Source organism: Macaca mulatta, chromosome 12 (genome assembly GCF_049350105.2).
Source record: "Macaca mulatta isolate MMU2019108-1 chromosome 12, T2T-MMU8v2.0, whole genome shotgun sequence".
Classification (NCBI taxonomy): domain Eukaryota; kingdom Metazoa; phylum Chordata; class Mammalia; order Primates; family Cercopithecidae; genus Macaca; species Macaca mulatta.
The window spans coordinates 116,542,991-116,567,889 of NC_133417.1; the positions used below are offsets into that span (position 1 = coordinate 116,542,991).

General features: G+C 34.5%; 1 protein-coding gene across 1 annotated transcript in view; it reads right to left on the minus strand.

Annotated features, from left to right (window-relative positions):
* ERBB4 (erb-b2 receptor tyrosine kinase 4) overlaps positions 1-24,899 on the minus strand; it is a 1,186,765-nt gene that overhangs the window by 21,775 nt on the left and 1,140,091 nt on the right. The window contains exons 22-25 of the mRNA XM_015110887.3: positions 24,098-24,173; positions 20,042-20,188; positions 17,934-18,031; positions 16,367-16,537 (exon numbers count right to left, since the gene is read on the minus strand). Of these exons, the coding sequence (XP_014966373.3) occupies positions 16,367-16,537; positions 17,934-18,031; positions 20,042-20,188; positions 24,098-24,173 (492 nt within the window). The remainder of the gene's footprint in view (positions 1-16,366; positions 16,538-17,933; positions 18,032-20,041; positions 20,189-24,097; positions 24,174-24,899) is intronic.

The following is a 24,899-nucleotide window of genomic DNA, read 5'->3' on the forward strand; positions in this document are numbered from 1 at the left end:
AGTCCCAGTTTCCTTAGCCTTAAATGAGGAAAGAATGCTCCTTCCTTTTCCTTAGTATTACATTTTACGGGAATGTTATGTCAAGAACCTAGCATACTCAGTTGATAGCAGATATACAATGTTAGTATTTACATAATTATGTATAATTAGGTACATAGATAAGAGAAAAAGAAATAAGTTACTTATACCCCGTTATCCTTTATCTTTACATCACTGATCCTCAATGTAACCTTTAGTTCCTTCAGCTTCAGCATTATTTTTGCAACTGCCCTACCAGAGCTCAACTCTTGATTTATTTATTATTTTTATCGCTCTCCCTTGCTGCCAGTTCCATCAGTGCTATTGAACAATCATGCATTCAAGCAGAATGGCGCCTCAAAAAAGCCATGTTTTCTATGCCTTTGGTGATCCTGAGATTTACTAGCCCCTCATTTATCTTTGTTTGTATACCTTACTGTGGCATTTTTCTTAAGCCTTAGCCAGTCTCTAAGCTTCCTAACACAGCCTTGTTCTCCTCCTTCTCTGTCAACAGCCTGCTCTCAATATAATAGAGAGAATAGAATCTAAATGTCTATAGGTTGGGAGTACCTCAGTGTCCCTCAATTTAATCTCTAAATTATAATAAAATAGAAAATTTACTACTTGTTATTACAACTGGACTGAACTGCCTCTTGACAGACAACTAACTTTGTTTAAACATTTTTTTTAACTGTGTTAAAACGTTTTTTTTAAAAATCTTGGTTAAGTGTTTGTGTAGTTGGTAAGTCAACTGAGAGTTGAGTACCAAGGCTTCAGATGAGAAGGAAAATTATATGACAAAATAGAGAAAGGAAATTTTGGAGCCCCAGATCAGTCTGGGAGGAAACAGCTGAAAAAGGCAGAGAGAGAAGAGGATTAAACAGTAGGTGACTATACTTTCTATGAAGGGACCCCTTCAATCTAGTCCACCAGTTCTGTTTCCAGTCTAATCTGCCAAGTTCCCAAAATCTGGATGTGAGTTATTTTTGTTGTTGGATAAATGAGAGAAGAGACTGATTTGTGGAAATCAAGGAAGGGGTGAGAATCAATAAAATGTGGAAATTAGGAAATTGGAACTTAAAAAAGAGATGACCTAACAGTTAATGAGTTGTTAGTTTGAAGTGCTTTACCTATATTGCTGCACTAAATCCTCATATATACCTATGGTAGATATTATTATCATCATTTTAGAGCAGAATAAACTGAAAGGTTAAGTAAGTGGCCAAGTTTACAGAACTACTTAATACAGGCAGTCAGACCTCAGATTCCATGGTATACTATGTTGCCAGATCACTAAATTGCCTCAATCAGCACTTGATCACCAGTGAATTAAAAGAAAATATGAGGAAGCAATTTGAATGTCTTCCATTCGTGAATTTCAGGTTCAATAAAATTTTATCTAATGCTCAAGGGACAGAGAAACTTCCATCTGACATATGGGTTAAAATCTCATTCTTAAATTTTATCATGCCCAATGTACTTATTCTTGCCTAAGATAAACTTTTCTACAAATGTGTTGGACATACCTTCCCCTAATGTCTCCCAGACTTTCTCCACCTATCCCCTATTATCTTTCATACTCTGTGATTTCACTGGTTCACTCATGTCTAATGTTTGGATGCCCATTATTCTAGAAAACTTCCTCTGACTCATCTTCCTTTCTGAGTTCACATTCTGTGTCCTGTCTTTCTTTCACATAGATGAGTTTTTCAAATAAATTCACATTTCCTGCCTTTAACTCCTCAATCAATTTTATTTGGCTCTTCACTAGTTCTACATTCTACCAAAATTTCTCTCAAAAAGAATAGTAAGATGTCACGAATCAAGAGTAATAATGGTTTCCAAATTATGACTTAACCTCACTCGAGCTCTAGACACACATTCCTGACTAATGACTCTATCTACTTATATTTTAAAATATTAATTATATCTCCTTATTCTACTCTTGTTTTCATGTATTAGTAGTAACATTAATATCTTCCTAGTCACCCTAGACTTCTCTCCTTCCCACTCTGCAACATCCAACTGATACCCAAATCCTGTTGTTTCTATCCCCAAACCATCACTTCCATCAAACTTTCCACTCATGTCCTCTGACTCAAGAAATAATCAAATCTCTCTTTGTTTTAATTGACATATTAAAAAGCTACCAGAATTTTCTTACGAGAAGCCGGGTCTGACTTTGCCATGCCCCTGCTTAAAAACCCTTACTTGCTCAAATGGTCCCTTATGTATTCTCTTTGTCCCTATTATAACACTTTCTCATTGCATTTTATTGGCTAGTTACTTATTCATAAATTTCTTGTACAAATAAGAAGGCACAATTGGATATGACCCTAGTGAGAAATCATTAGTTCAGATATATAGTAGATACATAAACAAATGTTTGATGAATGGATCAATTATTGAATAAATGCTTTTACTACTTGCCTGAATTAATCATTATTCAATATGGGTAAGTGGAAATTTCTAAGTCTGAATTAATGGGTAAGCAACTAATAGTAAAATGATTCAGCCCCTTAAAGATCAAAGTTAACATTTATGAAGAATCTGATGATAAAAAAGTTCAAAAAGTCAATATTCTTTACTGATATACTCATCTTTAAGGTACTGAGTACTGACCTTATAGCAATAATAAAAGAGAAAAAAATGTCAGAGGCAGACTGAGAGGCAATGCATCATTCTGGTAAACAGTGCAGCCTCTAGGGACTCTCTAGCCAGGCTGCCAGGTTTTGTCATTGAATAGCTGTGCCTCAGTTTACCCACAGAAAGGTGATAAAAATAATTGTAGATAAACAATAAACAAAAAATAGTAAATACTAAAATAGCAGAAAAATAAAATAGAAAAAACTAAACTCAAGGCCAGGTGCAGTGCCTCATGCTTATAATCCCAGAAGTTTGGAAGGCCAAGGTGGGTAGATTGCTTGAACCCAGGAATTTGAAACCAGCCTGGGCAACATGGCAAAACCCATGTCTACAAAAAATAAAAAATTAGCTGGGTTTGATAGTGCAGGCCTGCAGTTCCAGCTACTCAGGAGGCTGAGGTAAGAGGATTGCTTGCTCCCAGAATGTGGAGGTTGCAGTAAGCTGAGATCACCCCACTGTACTCTGGCCTGGGTGACAGAGCAACACTCTGTCTCAAAAAAAAAAAGAAAATAAATTTTAAAAAACTAAGAGTTTTCATGAGATTTAATAAACTAATAGATATTAGACACTATGGTACTTGGCACAAGATAATGATAACAGGTATCACCTATTATTATTTACTCTTTGAAGAATTTAATATTCTTATAAATATATGTAATTACTAGACACAAAAGAATGCATTTAGTCATTTCAACCCAAGAATATGTGGTAGCCTGGTCTCTCTAACACATAACTATAATACCTGACTCTAACTAAGAAGAAACTGTAGTAGGCTCCAAATGAATATGAATTATGTATACCTCAACATCTCCATATGCTAGGAATTATAAACACTATTTTTTTTTTCTTCCAGGGAGGGAAACAATTAAGCATGAATGTTGCTAAACAATTGTCTATGATTATTGTTGGAAAAAGCAAACTAAATTGGTTGTAGATTAAACTTCCAATTTCTTTCCCTTTTTGATTTACTGTACTTCTTTCATCATAATGTAGCATATTTTGCTGCAAGAGATATAGTCATAGTATTTGGAATTTTTCCCACGGTGGTCTACCCATCTCTCAATTCAGCTTTTGCTCAAGTGTAATGAGAGGCTGATCCACAGCCATTCATTTACAGTGTCTGAGGGAAAACAACAGAGCACAAATTAGCCTCTCTTTAGAACACGCTGTTATGTCAGAATTCTGAACTGAAAAGAGAACTTTTCATTTGGGCAGGTGAGCGAGGAAAGGGACTGAAACACAAGATCCTTGTGATTAGGGTATGTTCAACTGCAGAAAGTGCACAAAGGAAAGCTGATGAGCCAGCCCACCCCCCACTATCCACAACCATCTTCTCCATTCTGTTTCATGGAGTAATCAAAGGATATTCTGAGCCTCTCAAAATGCCATCAATGCTTATTGAGAATAAAATACAGCATCTCTCTCTCTCTGTCTCTCAAGCCTTTGCAGAAGCAATCATCATAGCAGGCTGGTCTGAACAGGGAGCTCTGGCAGACAAAGATGGATTTGTAAAATAAATAAATAAATAAATACATACATACATAAATTAAATAACTTCCAAAAAATTTGAATAGAAAGTTGATGATAATGTGCCAATTCTATTATATAAAGGGTAAAGAAACTCACAATTGTCCTTTCTAGGTCTAGTACAGTAAAGAATAGGCTTCTTGATGAGATTTTCCCAGTAATTTACAGCAGAGCTGCGAATCTTGTGGCAGTAATACTGAAAATTAACCATCTAAATGATTTAGATAAAACATTCATTAACATTCTCAATCTAAGGATCCTCTCTAGTTGTCCCTCCCACCTCTTTGTGTCCTTTTCCAGCTCTACATTTTCCTCTTTAGCACTTTTTAACAAAGAGTGGATGAAGCCTATTTCGACTGTTCAAAAAGGCTTCTCGTGCCAGCTGATAGTTGCTCAAGTGTAAAATAATTTCATAAAGATCTCTGAAACATTCTTTAGCGCCAGACTCTCCTTAAACAAGCAGTGTTTCTAAGACACGCATTGACTTAGTGTTGTAGAAGCATGTTTGGCAGCAGCCAAGTCTAGCGCTGATAAGAAGCTACAAAAAATAAGCACAAGAAGTTCTTGCAGGTGAATCATTATTTAAGAGATAGGTCATTCGCTTTGGAGCCGCAAGACCTGACACTCGTCTGGTATTTGCCAAGCTCTTAACCAAGTTACAAAGTTATTTGATAGGCCAAGAATTTAGTGTTCTGTTTAATTGGGATTCTGGTGTAAAAATAAAATGCCACATATGCCAAAATGCTTTGCAAACTTTTAAGCACTGTTCAGCTATCACTTATTTTTGTGAATGTCACAAGAATAGAAGTGATTCACTGATTAGAATTACACTACTTGTAGCAAACTGTGAGGATGTAAAGGGGACAGGATATTTTTCAAAATAGCACTTTGTAGGCTACAGTAAAATGAAAAAGGCTTCATAAAATTTGTCCCCAATATTTAAAAAACAAATTAAATAAAGTAGAAGTCTGTACCATCTCTTCCATCTTTTAATGAACTCCATTTGAATAATTATTAGGCTTATATCTTAATTACTAGTTATTGAAGATTATATATTATTATTATTATTATTATTATTATTATATTATTTTGAGAGGGAGTCTCGCTCTGTCTCCCAGGCTGGAGTGCAGTGGCTCAACCTCGGCTCACTGCAAGCTCCGCCTCCTGGGTTCATGCCATTCTCCTGCCTCAGCCTCTCGAGTAGCCAGGACTACAGGCACCCACCACCGCGCCCGGCTAATTTTTTTTTGTATTTTTTTTTTTTAGTAGAGACAGGGTTTCACAGTGTTAGCCAGGATGGTTTTGATCTCCTGACCTCATGATCCGCCCGCCTCAGCCTCCCAAAGTGCTGGGATTACAGGCGTGAGCCAACGCGCCCGGCCATATTCTTCTTCTTTTTTTTTTTAACCAAATGAAGGGTGAGAGTTAAAAGCATAGACAAATCAGTAAAAACACAAAAAAAAACCAACAACAAAAAAAAAACAAAACAACAACAACAACAACAAAAACCTTACTTTTTACCATGTAACCTGGAAGTCTCAGCAAACATACTTTGTCTCTCTGCTTCATTTCTGCCTTCGTAAAATGGCCATAGTAATGCTTTTCATTTACCCTTGTTATGAAGGTTAAGGGTAATAAATGTAAAAAAGTTCCGAGCAGAGCCTAATACATGAATATGTGATCAATAAATGGTAGCTATATTTAGGTTTGTGTTTGAGAATTTTGAAACATCTGTTTAACTTGTATGGATCATTTTATCTTCAAGTAGGTAATGACTGAGTCCTGATACAGACATTGTTCTCCCTGCTTTTTTGCTCTGATTTTGGCTCTGTCAATTCCATTTGTTCCTCCTAATCACTGACTCTTGATTACAGGGAGTCTCACAGAGGCATAAATGGAGCAGGGGCTCTGGCTTCTCACTGTGCTCCCAGTAAGAGCCTTTTTAACCAATTGATACTAAATCTCACTAAACTTAAAGTCAAAATCAAGATTTTCATGGTTTTGACCAGGGGTGGGGGAACCAACAGAGCAATAGAGGACTGAATACTAGACTTAGATTTGAGAAACTGAAGCATGGCTTCTCACATATCCCTTAGAAGCACAAGGACACTGGGCTACAGGTTTTATATTTCCCAGTATCAGTATACACCTATAAGATGGAAGGTTTACACTAGAAGGTCTTTAAGGTCTCTTGCAACTCTGATGCCCCGCGAGTATACAGTTATTATGCATCCATCTCGTACTATAACAGTGCATCTCAGTGGAGCAAGTCACTTCACTCAGAATTCATCTATATATATACTAGGGCCAAGGGCAAACCACACTGGTTGTATTTCTATTCAGAGAAAATCTAGTGGAAACAAATGTTCAGAGAAGGACATACAGGCTAGGGAAAAAGAAGGAAAAGTAAGTGCCAAAGGAGGGATGTTAAATTATGTTGTCCACATTGTAAGGAGAGCCTGTTGTCTTTGTGTCAATGACAGTGTGGAACTTTATACACAATGAATAATGTATTTGTTTTAAATGTATATATATATATATATACACACATTGCCAATCTCTCCTCCTTTCCCAACTTTGAGGTCAGTTCTAAATATGAGGCTGCTGCCTCAGTTTGGGTAAGGAGTAAAATCATTGTGATTTACCACACTATGAGAAATATTTCACCTCTTTCACATGTGTAAACATGCATTTATAGGTTTATAATACCAACGGTATTTAGTTTTACACACATGAAAGACTAGACTTTGTTTAAATATTGAAGAGAAAAATAATAAGATTAACATTTATTATAAGAGAAAATGTCAAAAGGGATACAGGCAATTATTTAACAACAGAAAAAGCAGATTCCCTAAAGAATAAAGCAATGACTATAGAGGAATTCATACTGTACCATAACAAGGAGGCGTTATACAAAGTTCAAATCTACTAGAAGTGATTTGTATGATAGTTGAAGATACAATTTGATAAATAACTCTAAAACTTACCTCTTTATTACTAAAGAAATTGAAAAAATAGTTCGATTTTGTTTGTAATTCCTAAAGATAGGGCTAAATGAAGAATTTAGAATTCAGAGCTGGTACTATAGAAGACTTGACATTATGTTTAATAAGATATTATAACCCAACCCTATGAAAATCCTTAGGAAGTCAGTGATAAATTAAATAACAATTACAATTTATAAAAGACAAAAGAGTACTTTTTTAAATTTAATTTTGTTTTGTTTTGTTTTGAGATGGAGCCTAGCTCTGTTGCCAGGCTGAAGTGCAGTGGCGTGATCTTGGCTCACTGCAGTCTCTGCCTCCCAGGTTCAAGTGATTCTCTTGCCTCAGCCTCCTGAGTAGCTGGGATTATAGGTACATGCCGTCACATCCAGGTAATTTTTGTATTTTTAGTAGAGATGGGGTTTCACTATGTTGGCCAGGATGGTCTCGATTTCCTGACCTCATGATCCACCCACCTCAGCCTCCCAAAGTGCTTGGATTACAGGTGTGAGCCACAGCGCCCAACCTAAGGTACTGTGTTAAATACAAGTAAATCTTACAAAGAATAGCATAACTAAACTAATATATCCAGATTTTAAGAAAGTCACTGGTAGAAAAGACATTGCACAAAAACGTTCCTTGATATTTTGTTATATATAAATTAAGTATGTGAAAGGTTTCTCAAATTAGTGGGAAATCAGAGGGGTCAAAACCATTTTTGATATCCCTATAATTTCTAAGAGCTTAGAAGGACAAATGAATACAATTTGACATTATATTCTTATTTGAAAACAACAGTCAAATCTATAATACATAAGGAGAGGAGCTCTTTCTTAAAAATATACAACTTATCCATCCACACCTCTAAAGTCAAACAGAAAGCACCAACATGATCTATATTTTGAAAGAGATCAATGTTGGGATAATACTTGCATCTCTGGGCACTTTTGTGTGAGTGAGTTAGAAGAGAGTGGAAAATAAATTGCAGTGACTGGTCAACTGGAATGACCAAGGCATTTCCTTGGCTATATGTTCAAAAGTCCTTCAACTGTTAGTGACAATAGGATTATATATCATTTGAAGAGAGACCTACCAAAACATGCATCACATCATTCGAGTTTATTCCCTTGATGGAAATAATAGAAAGCTGTACTCTAAATAGATGAAGACCAAAAAATAAAAACTGGCGCCAATAAATGATAAAGCATGGAAATATTAATTAACATTGTATTTCATTTGGTACAATGTAAACACTATTATTTAGAAATTGAGCCTATTTTCCAAAAAAAAAAAAAAAAGGATATCGATTAGAGTAATATTATTGTAACTTCTGCGAAGTGATAAGGGCCTGAAATAGATTCATGACAACAGAAACAGAAGAGTGGAATTTGAGAGCTGTTTGTTAGGAAGGTCAAGAAAAAAAAAAAAAAAGGTTTTAAACTGAATAATTTAATGAGGAGCAAGAGATTTCAAAATCATGTTTCAAGTCATCATAACATTGACAGAAAAAAAGAAAATTGGAAGAAAGTCCATCCCACCTCCTCAGAAAAAAGTTCTCAAGCATGTGCAATATAGAAATATTACAAAAAATAGAAATTAAAAAGTAACTTAAAAACATATTTCTTCACCTTTGTTTGTGGTGGGGGTTTTTGTTTGTTTGTTTTTGCCTTTCTTCTGATCCATTTCAGATCTTCTCCACCAAAACAATTTCTGTTCCAAGCTAGATAATCAGCCTCCACAAAGATACAGCTAAAATGACTTCCTATAACCTCTTAAACTGATTTAGCTCCCTTCATCTTTTCCCTATTATTCTTGGCATGTCTCTCTCAGAATATTATCTCCTCAACTAGAATATTAACTCTTTGATGGTAGGACCTCTGTCTTCCAACTCTGTACTCTTATTGCCCAACAGAGTACCTAGCCTATATAATAAACATTCAATATATTAATTCATTCACTCTTTCATTATAAGAAATCGAACAATTTCAGGGCGTGGTGACTCACGTCTGTAATCCTAGCACTTTGTGAGGCTGAGAAGGGTGGACCACGAGGTCAGGAGATCCAGACCATCCTGGTCAACATGGTGAAACCCGTCTCTACTAAAAATACAAATATTAGCTGGGTATGGTGGCGCATGCCTGTAATCCCAGCTACTCAGGAAGCTGAGGCAGGAGAATTGCCTAAACCCAGGAGGCGGAGACTGCAATGAGCCAAGATAGCGCCACTGCACTCTAGCCTGGCAACAGAGTGAGACTGTCTCAAAACAACAACAACAACAACAAAAAAGAAAATGAACAATTTAAAAGATTTCTACTTAGGCCCAGTGCCATGGCTCATGCTTGTAATCCTAGTGCTTTGGGAGGCCAAGGAGGAAGGATTGCTTGAGGCCAGGAGTTTCAGACCATCTTGGGCAACATAATGAGACCATGTCTTTTTTTTAAAAAAAAAATTTTAATTAGCTGGGCATGGCAGCACACAACTATAGTCTTACTTCTGCTTACATTTTTCAACTTATTTATATATCCTGGGAGAAAGAGTGTAAGAAAAGGAGGAAAATGCAAATCTATTTTATAGAGTTACTTCTTAGCAGTAGGAAAGAAGTGAAAAGAAGTTTAGATTGTGATGATAAATCCATTGTGCGTTACTTCACTAATGTGGGGTAGCTACAATTCCTCTGTCTTCCACTGGCTGAGATAATTAAGAGTTAGGTGATATGTTTTGACAGGGGTGGAACATTTAATCTTAAAACTATTTCTTACAAATGACTGGATGGGCTTGCAATTGAAACTATGTCTTCCTCTATAAAAATACATGGAAGCTGTTACATTAAATTAAATTTTCTAATATCATTAAAGCTAAAATATCTTCAGCCACATTAGTTTATTCACTATTTTTATTCATTGCCATTTCATTTAATATACAATTTGTTATATCAAACAAATATAACTCTAGGTAACTCAAAAGAAAAGGCCAAACTTAGCATTGTAACAAAAAAAAAAAGAAAAACACCTATGGAGAATTTTTAAATTATGCTGAACATGTAATCAAAAATATTAGGCCACATGTGTTTAAATATCCAGAGAAAAGAAGGCAGCAATGGAAACTAAATCCAATAGACTGAATATACAAAGGGACAATGGCCTGACCATATTTAAAAATAGAAACAAATTGGGAAGCAAACCTCCTTATCTACAATAAACAGCCCAGCAACCCAGCCTTTTGTAAATCAGATTTGCAGGAAGTCAGATTGCTATCTCTACTAACAACCCAGGAAGCTAAACAATTAATTACTTATATAACAATCAGCTCCAAATGACCAGAATTGATTAATAACTGGCAACTTTCCTAATTTTTGTCCTTGCTTCCAACTTTGGACCAACAGAAAAAAGTCAAACATGCACCTCTAACCAATGACTTCTAGTTTTCCTGCCTATAGCTTCCCCAGGCCAACAGTCTCTAATGAGGGCATAGATGAAGCCTTCCCCCCCCCTTTTTTTTTTTTCCTCCTATACAGCTTTCCCACTCCTCTACGGGCCTTTAAGTCTCTGCCAAAACGTAAGTGATGGAACTTTCTTGCTATAGCAGTCTCTGAAGAAATACTCTTTGCTTTTTTCATTTGGTTAATACTCATTTATTTCCACACTATTGGAGCATCTATTCCAGGTCCATTAATAGGTAACATGCTTGCATACACTAAAAAGCTAATCTTCATAATATTCTGTGAGAAAATTTTTAAATCCCCATTTTACAGCTATAGAGCACTTTGCAGAAGTTAAATAGCTTCTCATTTTCTCCTATTTTTACATCACACTAGAGTAATAGCTTTTGGTGTATTATTGCTTAAAAAGATTTGAGGCCAGGCATGGTGGCTCACACTTGTAATCCCAGCACTTTGGGAGGCCAAGGTGGGTGGATTGCTTGAGCTCTGGAGTTCAAGAGCAGCCTTGGCAACATAAGGAAACCCTGTCTCTACCAAAAAATATATATATATATAAAAAATTAGCTGGGAGGGGTGGCATGCACCTGTAGTGCTACTCTGGAGGCAGAGATGGGAGGATCTCTTGAGCTTGGCATGTGAAAGTTGCAGTGAGCCAAGATCACGCTACTGCACTCCAGCCTGGGTGACAGAGTGAGACCTTGTCTCAAAAAAAAAAAAAAAGAAAAAATTTTAAGGTAATATTAAAAGTATATCTAACAATAGTAACAGCAGCTGTAAATTAGGTAAGTGTTTTCTAACACGACTTAAATGTGTATTCATCAACTTTCTGGAAAAATATAAACATTGTATTTTGAATTGATTCATTGCTTTCAAGTTGTAATTTATCAAAACATGTGGAATTAAAAAAAAATCAAAAGCACTATAAAAAATTACTTCTGTCTTTATTTGATGTTAGAACACATCAGCAGAAATAATTTGCTGGCCTAGCAGTAATTGCATCAACAAGCTTTTCATAGATAGTGGGTAGAGCACCTTATAAGAAAGTGTGATTATTTATGATATATGATATTGACAAGGAAAAAGTTAAAAATGAAAATGGTAAAAATGAAAAATGAAACTGGTGATTCTAAAAGTAGAGTAATAAAATTTATTTACCTGGCATTATAAATACTTTGCAATTTTTAAAAGTTAATTGCCTAACACTCATATAAGATAGGCACTACTGCATTTAGAAAATGAGGAAACAAAGTAATAGAGATATTCAGAACATTACCTGAAGTTTCTTAATTAATGCGCAGTGGAGCCTATATTTTCAAAATGAATTTTTTTTTTTTTTTTGGTTTCAAAGTCTATCACATATACTTAAGAAACATTTGATCAAAATTCACTTTTAAGATGTTCCCTTAGCACGTTACTTAGCCACCGAACTTAAAATGGAAGTAATTTATTTTCTAATTTAGCCATGTAGGAAAGAAAGGAGGAATGTGGCATTTGCACATATTAGAAATTTCTGTAAAAGTTATGTAAAGCCAGCCTGAAAACCATTAGGACAATATAGAAGACAAATAAAGCTTTTTAAATGCCTGAACATAAAATGATATTTAAGCACAATTTCTTTTCCAAGGACTGAAAAAGTAAAAAGAGATCTACAGGTAATATTGTTTTATAGTGTGGAATAAGAAATGATGGCTAAAGGTCAAATAAGTCCTCGGGTGATTTATACTTTGTCTCAATAATTCCATCTAGTTAGCGCAAACCTTTATTAAGAATTTCTTACACTGAGAATTATAAATTAAAATGAACAAAATGTTGAAATGTAAGAATTCTTACAAAAAGAAAAATATGTATAGAATTACAGGAAACTATTTTTTTAATTTCACTGTTGTAACCAGAAGTAATGAATTTGTCACTTAAAATTATAAATGCCAGGGTATATAATTTGATCATTTTGCAAAGTGTACAGAGAGCCTCCTTTATACACCTTAACCGCTTTCTTCCCTCTCACAAACAAAAGACTGATTGTTCATTACCTATCCATTGATCTAATTTTAAAAACTTTTAGTTATCTATCCCCATTGGGCATGTGATAAAGTTTTCAGTTTGTGCTATAATGATATATTTTTAATAGAAAAGAAAAATTAGTTGAGGTCTCTTTGTCCCTTTCCATATCAGATCTTCTAAATGGAGGTAGATGAGTAAAAGGTGTAGGGCACATTTGAGATGCATTTTATAAGAAAACCACCTGGGGAATTTCCCAAACAAGACAAGTCCCAGACTCTAATCACATCATGGAAATAACATGCTTCAGTAACTTTGAAGCAAGACTACAGTGTAGGAGGCAGATATCTAGCTTACATTATTCCCCTCTTCCACTGACTAGGTGTGTGACACCAGTCATATCAGCTGACATCTCTGTGGCAAGTTTCTTCATTTGAAAGAAGGGGATAATAATAGAACCTCATGAAGTTTGTTTAAGGATTAAGGAGGTTAACATATATGTGTTGAATAGTAAACACCAGGGGATTATTACTTAATTATTACTGTCACTATGAAATAAAGCAAATTATGTTAGATAATGAGCAGCAAGTTGAAAATGTTCTTATGGCTATGGTCAAGAGAAACTGGATGCTGTTTGTTCTACTAGCTATGATACTGTTCTTAGATAAAGAAGGAAAAAATATTAAGAGAAAATTATCTTCTAGAAAAAATTAAGCATCATGTTTATATCTTATCAATGGAAGAAATTGATTACAGACACAAATTTACTAGTTCTTCATGCTCTGTAATGGTCAGTGAATACTGGATTACAGCACTTATTATGCAGTCCCTATATCTGTACGATTCTTTGATTAAGGTGGTCACTTCCTGAAAGCAGAAGTTGTGTCAAAATTCTTTGAGTCTTAAATGTATACTAATACTTCACATACAGTGGTACTCAATATATGTTGAATGAATGAGGAATGAATTTATAAAAATAAACAAATGCATGGATTTGACAGCTTTCAAAGAAAGAATGGAATTCATATAGAGTAGGTTTAACATTTAAAATGAAATGTGAATTCTTTTCAGAAACATCTTTCTAAACTTAAATCTATTTCTTAGAAATGAAAATCTACAGGGGTGTGCCCAAGATGGCCGAATAGGAACAGCTCCTAGCGTGAGTGATACAGAAGACGGGTGATTTCAGCATTTTCAACTGAGGTACCGGGTTCATCTCACTGGGTCATGTCGGACAGTTGGCGCTGGTCCACGGGTGCAGCCCGACCAGCGAGAGCTGAAGCAGGGCGAGGCATCGCCTTACCTGGGAAGCCCAAGAGGGAAGGGAATTCCTTTCCCTAGCCAAAGGAAACTGAGACACACAACACCTGGAAAATCAGGTGACTGCCACCCTAATAGTGCACTTTACCAAGGGTCTTAGCAAAGGGCACACCAGGAGATTATATCCCACACCTGACCCAGAGGGTCAAACGCCCACGGAGCCTCCCTCATTGCTAGCACAGCAGTCTGAGATCTAACTGCAAGGCGACAGCAAGGCTGGGGGAGGGGCACCCGCCATTGCTGAGGCTTATGTAGGTAAACAAAGCTGCAGGGAAGTTCGAATTGGGTGGAGCCTACCACAGCTCAAGGAGGCTGGCCTGCCTCTGTAGAATCCTCCTCTGGGGACAGGTCATACGTAAACAAAAAGCAGCAGAAACCTTGGCAGAGGTAAATGCCCCCGTCTGACAGCTTTGAAGAGAGCAGTGGATCTCCCAGCATGGAGGTTGAGATCTGAGAACAGACAGATTGTCTGCTCAAGTGGGTCTCTGACCCCTGAGTAGCCTAACTGGGGGACATCCCCTACTAGGTGCAGAGCAACACCTCACATGGCGGGATACACTCCTGAGATGAAGCTTCCAGAGCAAGAATCAGACAGCAACAATCGCTGTTCAGCAATATTCTATCTTCTGCAGCCTCTGCTGCTGATACCCAGGCAAACAGGGTCTGGAGTGGACCTCAAGCAAACTCCAACAGACCTACAGCTGAAGGTCCTGACTGTTAGAAGGAAAACTAACAAAAAGAAAGGACACCCACACCAAAACCCCATCAGTACGTCACCATCATCAAAAACCAACGGCAGATAAAACCACAAAGATGGGGAAAAAGCAGTGCAGAAAAGCTGGAAATTCAAAAAATCAGAGCGCATCTCCCCTTCCAAAGGAACGCAGCAACAAAAGCCAAAATTGACAAATGGGATCTCATTAAACTAAAGAGCTTCTGCACAGCAAAAGAAACTACCATCAGAGTGAACAGGCAACCTACAGAATGGGAGAACATTTTTGCAATCTACTCATCTGACAAAGGGCTAATATCCAGAACCTATAAAGAACTCAATCAAATTTACAAGAAAAAACCAACCCCATCAAAAAGTGGGCAAAGGATATGAACAGACACTTCTCAAAAGAAGACATTCATACAACCAACAGACACATGAAAAAAATGCTCATCATCACTCGCCATCAGAGAAAGGCAAATCAAAACCACAATGAGATACCATCTCACACCAGTTAGAATGGCAATCATTAAAAAATCAGGAAACAACAGGTGCTGGAGAAGATGTGGAGAAATAGGAACATTTTTACACTGTTGGTGGGATTGTAAACTAGTTCAACCATTGTGGAAAACAGTGTGGCGATTCCTCAAGGATCTAGAACTAGAAATACCATTCAACCCAGCCATCCCCTTACTGGGTATATACACAAAGGATTATAAGTCATGCTGCTATAAAGACACATGCACACATATGTTTATTGCGGCACTATTCACAATAGCAGAGACTTGGAATCAACCCAAATGTCCATCAGTGACAGACTGGATTAAGAAAATGTGGCACATATACACCATGGAATACTATGCAGCCATAAAAAAGGATGAATTTGTGTCCTTTGTAGGGACATGGATGCACCTGGAAACCATCATTCTCAGCAAACTATCACAAGAACAGAAAACCAAATACCACATGTTCTCACTTATAGGTGAGAATTGAACAATGAGATCACTTGGACACAGGAAGGGGAACATCACACACCGAGTCCTAATGTGGGGACGCGGCGGGGGAGGGATAGCAGTAGGAGATATACCTAATGTAAATGACGAGTTAATGGCTGCAGGACACCAACATGGCTCATGTATACATATGTAACAAACCTGCACGTTGTACACATGTACCATAGAACTTAAAGTATAATTAAAAAAAAAAAAAAGAAAATCTACTTCTTAGCAGCCTTTTCGATATGATTAGGTTCAAAGGACTGCACGGTTTTCTGTCTGCTTGACAGAAAATATTTAATTTTTCTTAAATGAGTGAAATATTTATACTTGTATTACTTCTTGACTAATCATAATATCTTTTTAAGGAAAAAAAGTAGAAAGCCTACTTCATAGGACTTTTCATTTATTTATATACACATATGGTTTTATTATTTGGAATTGTTTTTTAAAGATTTGTTTTAAATAAATTAAGATGAGGAAAATTTTTTTTTTCTAAAATCTTGAAGGTATTTCAGAGTACATGTTGTATTGTCCATGCTTGTCTTCCAAAAATTAACTACATATAGCAAGATTGGCACATCTTTTGTGGGTATGGTATATTTTTAATCTAGGCATCACATTGATTTGAGCTATATAATTATTTTGAAATGTTAGTGCTTATACCCTATTTACTTGATTTTATATCTCAGAAATAATATGGTATGTGTATATAATTCCTTCTTACCCTATTCGAGTCAATTCTTGCTCTGGAAGTATAGATGGGAGGTGGGATGTTGAAAGCCTGAGGAACCAAGTACTCCTCAGCATCCATCATATCTTCCAAATCCTCTTCATCCAAGAGATTCTGAAAGAACTTGCTGTCATTTGGACTGGGAAGCTTCATACGATCATCACCCTAAAAGATTGCCCATCAGACACAAATATGATTCTTTCTTTCTTATCTTAAATATGTGGTCTCTGCAATAAATTTATGTAATATCATAACAAATGGTTGAAAAATTCATACACACATTAAAAAAAAAAGTCTTTAGCACAACCACCAGCCATTAAGAAACCTATAACATGCTTAGAAATGATAGGGCCAGGTAAACACACTTTATACAAGCAGTATATGATAAATACCATTAGAGAATAATAAAGCAAAATCAAAAGATGATTTTAGGGAGGTAAAATCAATTTCAGGTCTGAAAATAATTGTTCATTGCCCAGATCGTGTATGGGTTGCAACTTTAAGAATAAACAATAAAATGTGATCGATTTATCAATGTTTATTTTATTTGGTTGGTTTGATGCTATAGGATTATCAGGACCATAAGGTCTATACTTTATTCTATAGCATACTGGCTACATTTTCAAAGTAGTGACATTCAAAACTCATAGTGCAAGTGGCAAATAGAGTAAAGGAGTATGAGAAAGACACCAAAACCTTTGTTATGCTTTTCTTCACCTCACCTTAAATATTTTTCCTATATTTTTAAAGTTACATAATTTTTGGAAACAGTTTCAGTTCATGAAAACTAATTTTGGGGAAAAAATTAATGGAAATACGTATCTTCTAAAACCTAGCTTTCATCTTTATGTTAGACTATTGATATGTAAATAAAGGCTACCTTCTTTTACTGAGGAAATATAATTCACTCTAGTCCAAGGCCCATTTGTTTATAGTTTAGGCGAAAATAATCATAGAGAAATATATTATTATTTTTAAGTTATCCAGTCTATTTTTCTAGTGTTAAATACAAAATATTCCTTTGGCTGGTTGGTTGATTCAAATGTGCATCAATTCATTTGAATTGAGTTATTGTTTGGATACTGCCTATCCCTCCAAATAAAACAGAACATCTTTTAAAATATTTTTGGGTAAATTAAATATTAATATACTGAAACTTGATTCTCTGTCTTCAAGCATGGGCAAGATTAAAACAATAATCTGTCTTCCTTTTGTTCTGAGAAATGAAAATTATACTAATGAACATGACTTACACATAATGTTAATAAAATCAAGGTGCTAAAATAAGTGTCTGAGGATCAAGACCTTTTCATGTATATGTATAATCATAATTATCTGTTCAATAGCAGAGCCACTTGAATACTAAGGGAAGGTGCTAAAAGGTGGATCTGACATGAAGTAAAAAAGCTCTTTTCCATAAGTAAGTCATTTCACATGATAATCTACTTAATTAATCAGCATGTTAGTGGTCATTCCCACAGTTCCAAAGTCCCGATATTACTCATTTTACAGTGAGTTTGCCATCAGTCTAGTCTTAAACACATAAGTCAAATGTACTAACCTGAATAACTAGGTATCTTTGAGGGTCTCGAGCCATCCTTGAAAACTCAGCAGCCAGTTCCTTAAATTTAGGTCTACTGTCAGCATCAATCATCCAACCTGGAAATTTACACAGTGAAAATGTCACTATATCCATAATTAAAAGGAGTTGAAATTTAAATTTTGTGAAAATATGAGCAAAAGTTTGAAAAATGTTGTTTTAATCATAACGATCTGAAAAAGAAAGCAAGCTAGTAAAAGACACAACTCAATTGATAAGGCTTTATCAGTTTCTTTGTTGATATTCGTAACTAAATGTAATGTATTGTCAGACAAAAGATAAATTTTTTTCTCTGATGGGTATAGATGAGGGGACTGCAATATAAGCTATTTTGTATTAGGAGTGACATGGGAGAAAAGATTTGGTCACAATGCTTACACTGGCACAAAGGGGAAAAGAGAAATTAAAAGCAAATGTCTTGTGCTACATTTGTCCTGGTGGACAAAAAAAAGAAAAACTAACGCAAAGTGATTGGTAATGCCTATTCAGCAATAGACATTAGCTTATCTTAGTACTAGCTTGTCTAGCATAAACATACTATCAGCAATTTTCAAGGTATGTATTATTATTTAGCTGGGAGTCTAAATAAAGTAGACCTTATCTCTACAGGCTCTGTTTAGCTAATGAGATGACAAGAATAAAAGTACCAAGCTTTCCTTGATTTTCTTGCCAAATTATCCTCTTGTTAGGTATTAAAACTCCAAAAGAAAGGTAAAATTCTCTATTAGAGAAAGTGTTTTCTTGGTTTTATATAATTTCATCAGAGCTAAATTCAAATGAATTTCAATCATTTCCTATGCCAGTTATAGGATTAGATTATATAAGACATGCATGTTTTTAAACTTTTTTCCATAGATATCTACCAAACAATATTTAATAGAATAAGGCTGTAAAGCTTTTTCCTTCCTTTTCTGGGAATTCAGTTTTTATTCTTAATCTGGGAGTTTTTTGGGTGTTATTTTATGTATCATTAATGTCATCTGCTTTTTTTCTCTCCAAACAAAGCTCAAATGCTCTGTATTCTACATGCATTCACTTGAAAAAATGCTTGCTAATGCCAAGATGCTAATGAGAAAATAGGTGTTTCTGAAACTATTGAAGCCAAAAAAGGTTAACCACAGTTGAGGTATCGGTTTCTCTCCAACTAAATATTGAGTAAATAGAACTATGCTTAGTGAAAAGGGCATGCTGACCTGAACTGCAAAGAACATTTTTTATTTCCTCCCTCACTGTCAGAATGTATCACACATGTCATGAATATAAATCTGAGTAGACCTGGGTCCAAAGTCTCTTATTAATAAGATGCTTATTCACCTTCACAAGTTTGTTTCTTTGCTAACCCGGTGTAAATCAGAAGGGGAAAACCTTAGATTATACAAGAGAAATTGCTACATGTTAATCTCACTTAAATTAAGCCAGAAACTCCAGAGACTTCCTTAATTCTATTTAAATTAAGGGCCTGTGCTTCAAAAACACATTTATAATACATATGTGTCTGGGGCATGGGAAGAAAAAAGAAAAGTAAGAGTTTGATGTAAACAAATGATCAAATTGAAAAAAGTAAACCTTTATAATCTTTTTAGCTCACTCTAGATTCATTTCTTCCCACTTCCCATCTTATCCTGCTAATTTGCTCTTGACTAAAACCCATAGACCCATTTCTATTAAATTAATGTTTAAAACTATCAGTTTCCAGTTTTTTCCTTCATGTTTAGATCATTTATGTAGCCTGATATTTTCCCATAAAGGTCACTAATGTTATTACTAACATTCCTGTTAGTAATGTTACTAAGAACATTATTGTGACCAATTACCTCTCTTTATGACAGGCAATTTGACTGTCATGGAGATTATGAGAGTAAAAGAGTCATAATTTTGACTTCATAGCATGGAAGAATATTACTTTATATTAATAATAGTCACAACAAAGAGGCATTTACATGTTCCCTTCATAATTGTTTTTGAACTGTTGTATTTTTCAATACAGAGAAATGTTATACAGATTGAGTAATCTGTGCTATTACTTTACTACAAATGATGATGGTGATAACATTATTTTGCAATCTTACATTTGACCATGACCATGTAAACGTCAATGGTGCAGATGGGAGGCTGAGGCAAACGTTCTCCTTTCTCCAATAAATCAGGGATTTCTCGCGTTGGAATTCCATCATAGGGTTTTCCTCCAAAGGTCATCAGTTCCCATATAGTAACTCCTATATTGGAGAAAAAATTCTTACTTAAGCATATTAACAACATATTTTGAACAAACTGGCAATATACCACTGGTAAAAGAATACTCCTTATAGATCAATCAAAACACCAATCAATTAAAAAAAAAAGCTCCACAAATTCCTGTATCCATTATGAGAACCCCAATGTCAAAATCTTTGTGGGGGAATTCAATTTTCTTATTATTGTCTTGGAATTTCTAATGGATAGAAGAGACAATTTACAGTGGATATCAGCGTATAGAATCTGTTTCCCATTTCTGCCTATAGGTAATACTAATGTTTGCTGATCCAAGTTATATTTCACTATACCATGTTGCAAACCATAAAACAATTCATTTACTATACATACATATGTATTCAGTAACAATAAATATGATTGCCAGTAAAATAAGATATTGACTAATTTTAAGATTAGCATCTTTACTATTAAAAGCTTCCAGAATAATTACCTTATGTTACAATAAAGAATTGTGACTCTCTCTACCTTACACAAAGAGAACAGTTGAATAAAACAGATATACTTCGTTAGCAAATATGAGAACCTGAGTGAGGAATGTTCCATATGTAATATATAGTACATGTGAAGTAGGCATCAACAAAATTGTGAAGGGGATAAAAAGTAGTTTATTCTTTAGGTAATAAAATGGCTTTCTTGAATCATTGGGACATTGATTTTCTCTGCGAAAGCAAATACACTAAATGTTAGCATGCAAAGAGCCAGTTTTGATGATGATGATGGTTCTGATTTCAGCAATAATATATACACTAAATATCATTTTTGTGATATAATGATCATATAGTTTAAAATAATATTTTCTTAAGGGTAAAGATTTTTAAGTTCAGAAATGGCTAGCTGGGCACAAAAATATTACAAAGTGAGTTTTGGTTGATGTACATATACAGTCATCTTTCAATATAAAATCCATTAATTAGAGCTATGTTTTCTTTCCTACTGCCATCTATAATGAATTATTTACTCAGGCTGAAGTCGTTTTTAGTTTATAACTGTTATCATTGACTGATAACAAAAATACAAAGCTTAAAATATAAACCTATGTTGAATTTAAAATCATTCTTTATAATAGAATATTAACTATTACCTGATTTTTTTTGGTTAATATTTACATCTTAGGATTTTAGGCATATTGTTAACATATACCTAGTGATAATTTAATTGACTGACTGTTATTACATCTTTAAGTTTGTATATTAAGGAGTAGTTCCTAAAATATATCATAAAAATTTTCTCTGAGGCGGGCTGCAACAAGTTAAGTGGATGACTGTTCATCTCTAGATAGTCATACTTACAGAATATATATATATATATATTATATTTTAGAATATTTTATATTTAGAATATTTTATATTTTAGAATTTTTTATATTTTAGAATGATATATTTTATATTTTAGACAGGGTCTCAATCTGTCACCCAGAATGGAGTGAAGAGGCATGATCACAGCTCACTACACCCTCAACCTCCCCAGGCTCACATGATCTTTTCACCTCAGCTTCTTGAGTAGCTGGGACTACAGACATGAGCCACCATGCCTGGCTGATTTTTGTAAATTTTAGTAGATAAAGGGTTTCAGCATGTTGCCCAGGCTGGTCTCAAGCTCCTGGGTTTGAGCCATCTGCCCACGTCGGCCTCCCTAAATGCTAGGATTACAAGCACGAGACATCATGCTGGGCCTAGAATATATATTTAAGGAGAACATTTTGTTAACTTAGATAGGCAGTTATAAAAGATAGAGTAGATACTCTCACATCTCTATCAGAACTCCCAACATAAGCAAGATACAAAGCAACTGTAAATCAAAATAATAGAAAATATAATAAACAGAAACATATAAATACAAAAACAAAAGTCAAAAAATAAAAAACTTCTGATAATAATCCAATTATATGCTTGTAAAGGTGATGACAAGATAGGGTTAGAAAAGGATGGTTTCATGTAAAAGAACAGTATCAGGAAAGCTAAAATAAAACAATCTCAAATTTTACTTGCAATTCCTTTATCTTAAGATGTATATCACAGCCGATGCTTATTTTTGTAAAAATAAAAATTCACCTAGTGAGAATTTTCCATAAAGGTGCACTGTAAACAAGGTTATGCAACTTCCTCTGCCTTTGACGCCTTTTGCAATCAACTATGATATATCATAAAAATTTTTAAGTGTCTTATGAATATGGGTTGATGACCTGGGCTGTGTTTCAAAACAGAGTACTACCTATCTTTTTATTTATTTTTGATGAACAGTTCCTGGGATTTTGCAACTCAACATGAAGAAAAATGTTACAGCCTGAGTAACAAGATTTTTCCCAAAAGACAAATTTTACTATTAAAAATATGACTGTTCTGCCAACTTTTCATATATTTTGAGCTAATTTAAATTTGCTTTTAGGAGATTGCCACATTTGATTCAGTGAATTGTAAGTAGAAAAAGAAGAAAAAGAAAAAAGTATATACATATATAAAATATACTATATGATATATATATAATATATAAATCTGACATAATATATATTCTATAAACCCGTCTATATCATGTAACATATAAATGCTAATCTACATGTTAATCTGTATCATATAATATATAAATTTATCATAGAATACATGTAATAGATGTTTTTCTATACACTTCTTACAATAGTTTAGGAAGTAAGTTTTGTCAAGCATTGACAAGAGTTGTAAGTTCGAAGTGATTGAATGGTTTATATCTTTTTTCCAACAATGCAAAAAAAGGTAAAACTTTTTTTAAGCTTAAGTTTGAGTAAAATAAATTGTACCATGCGTTTAAATCTCACCACCACCCTTTTATTTAAGTGGGTGTTATGCTTTTTTATTTGTAAGAAAGACCAATTTTATATGATATGTTTAAACTTAGAACCATATTGACTCCTTCTTGGTAATACTGGACTTACATTTAAGTAGCCAGACAGATGCTCAATAGCTCATCTTAACAATTAAGTTAAGCACAATAAAATAAATGTTCTAATTATAGATATCACTCTTTTCCAGTTCATATTATTCACTCTGCAACATTTCTGTTACTCCACAAGTAGTTTGTAAATTAAAATTAATGTTGTAATTAGCAGTCTTCTCTTTTTACCATGTTCATTGCTCTAACTTACTGCTGTCAGTAATTTTTCTTAGTTATGACAATAATCTGTTTTCTACTATAGACCATAAAAATTCTCATATGTAAAAAACACACAAAAAGTTAGTTTTGTTTTTGTTTGAATATTTACTATATTCAGAGTTATGTTTTTGAAAGTTGCTTAAAATTAACGCCATGAAATTCTATGAAATTGTCCCTAAACCAAAATTGGCTGAATATTTTTACTGTCAAAATGATCAAGCCAGTTGCTATCAAACCAAAGCTTATGGAAAACATCTTAGCAGAGATATTAGTATATTACATTGTAATAAACTAGAAAAAAGCAGAAAAAGGCAAATAGGAATGCTATTTAGAATATTTTGTTGTTCTTCAATGAGAACACATGGACACAGGGAGGGGAACCTCACACACAGGGGCCTGTCGGGGGATGGGAGGCAAGGGGAGGGAGAGCATTAGGACAAATACCTAATGTATACGGGGCGTAAAACCTAGATGACGGGTTGATGGGTGCAGTAAACCACCATGCCACATGTATACCTATGCAACAAACCTGCAGGTTCTGCATGTGTATCTCACAACTTAAAATAAAAGAGAATATTTTGTTGTTCTTTTTTTCATTGAGAAAGCAAAGAGTTAACTCCTTTAGGAAATTAGGCTTATAAATAGGTATTTATAACACAACAAAATAATTTAGCTTAAGATATTTCACATGAATTTAACATATGTATTTTTGCTTTACAAGCTTTAATTCGCAAGGAAGATTTATTTACCATAGCTCCAAACGTCACTCTGATGGGTGAATTTCCTGTAATGTATACACTCCAGAGCCATCCATTTAATTGGCATCTATAGAGAAGTAAGAAGTGAAAGTTTTAAAATTACATTAAAAATTCATTTCTATATATATTTCATAAATGTGAATCTCTGGGCTGGACTTAATCATATTTTTAAAATTGTATGTGTGTAGATATAACTATAAATATATGTTAATTTATAAAATACATAAAGTGAAATAATCTAAAGACATACTATACTTATTCATTTTTTATTTTATTTATTTATTTTTTGAGACAGGGTCTCACTCTGTCACCCAGGGTGGAGTGCAATGGCACAATCTCAGCTCACTGCAATCTCTGCCTACCAGGCTCAAGTGATCCTCCCACCTTAGCCTTTGAGTAGCCGGGACCACAGGGGTGTGCCACAATGCCTGGCTAATTTTTGCATTTTTAGAGATGGGGTTTCACCATGTTGCCCAGGCTGACCTAGAACTCCTGAGCTCAAGTGATCTGCCTGCTTTGACCTCCCAAAATGCTGGGATTACAGGCATGAGCCACAATGCTTGGTCATACTTATTTATTTATTTTAAAAAGCTTTATAAACAATTAAAGGTAAAAATAATTAAGTAGGGATAACTTTCTATAGCTCTTAATTAACTTTCAGTAATTAAGTTGCTAGTAAATATTATGATTTACAGTGTCAAATCTAAACATCTAATACACATGCTTCTAAAAATGTGTTTATAGTTTTTTCTCAAAAAATGAGATTTGTTATATTTTCAGTTATCCCTTTTCA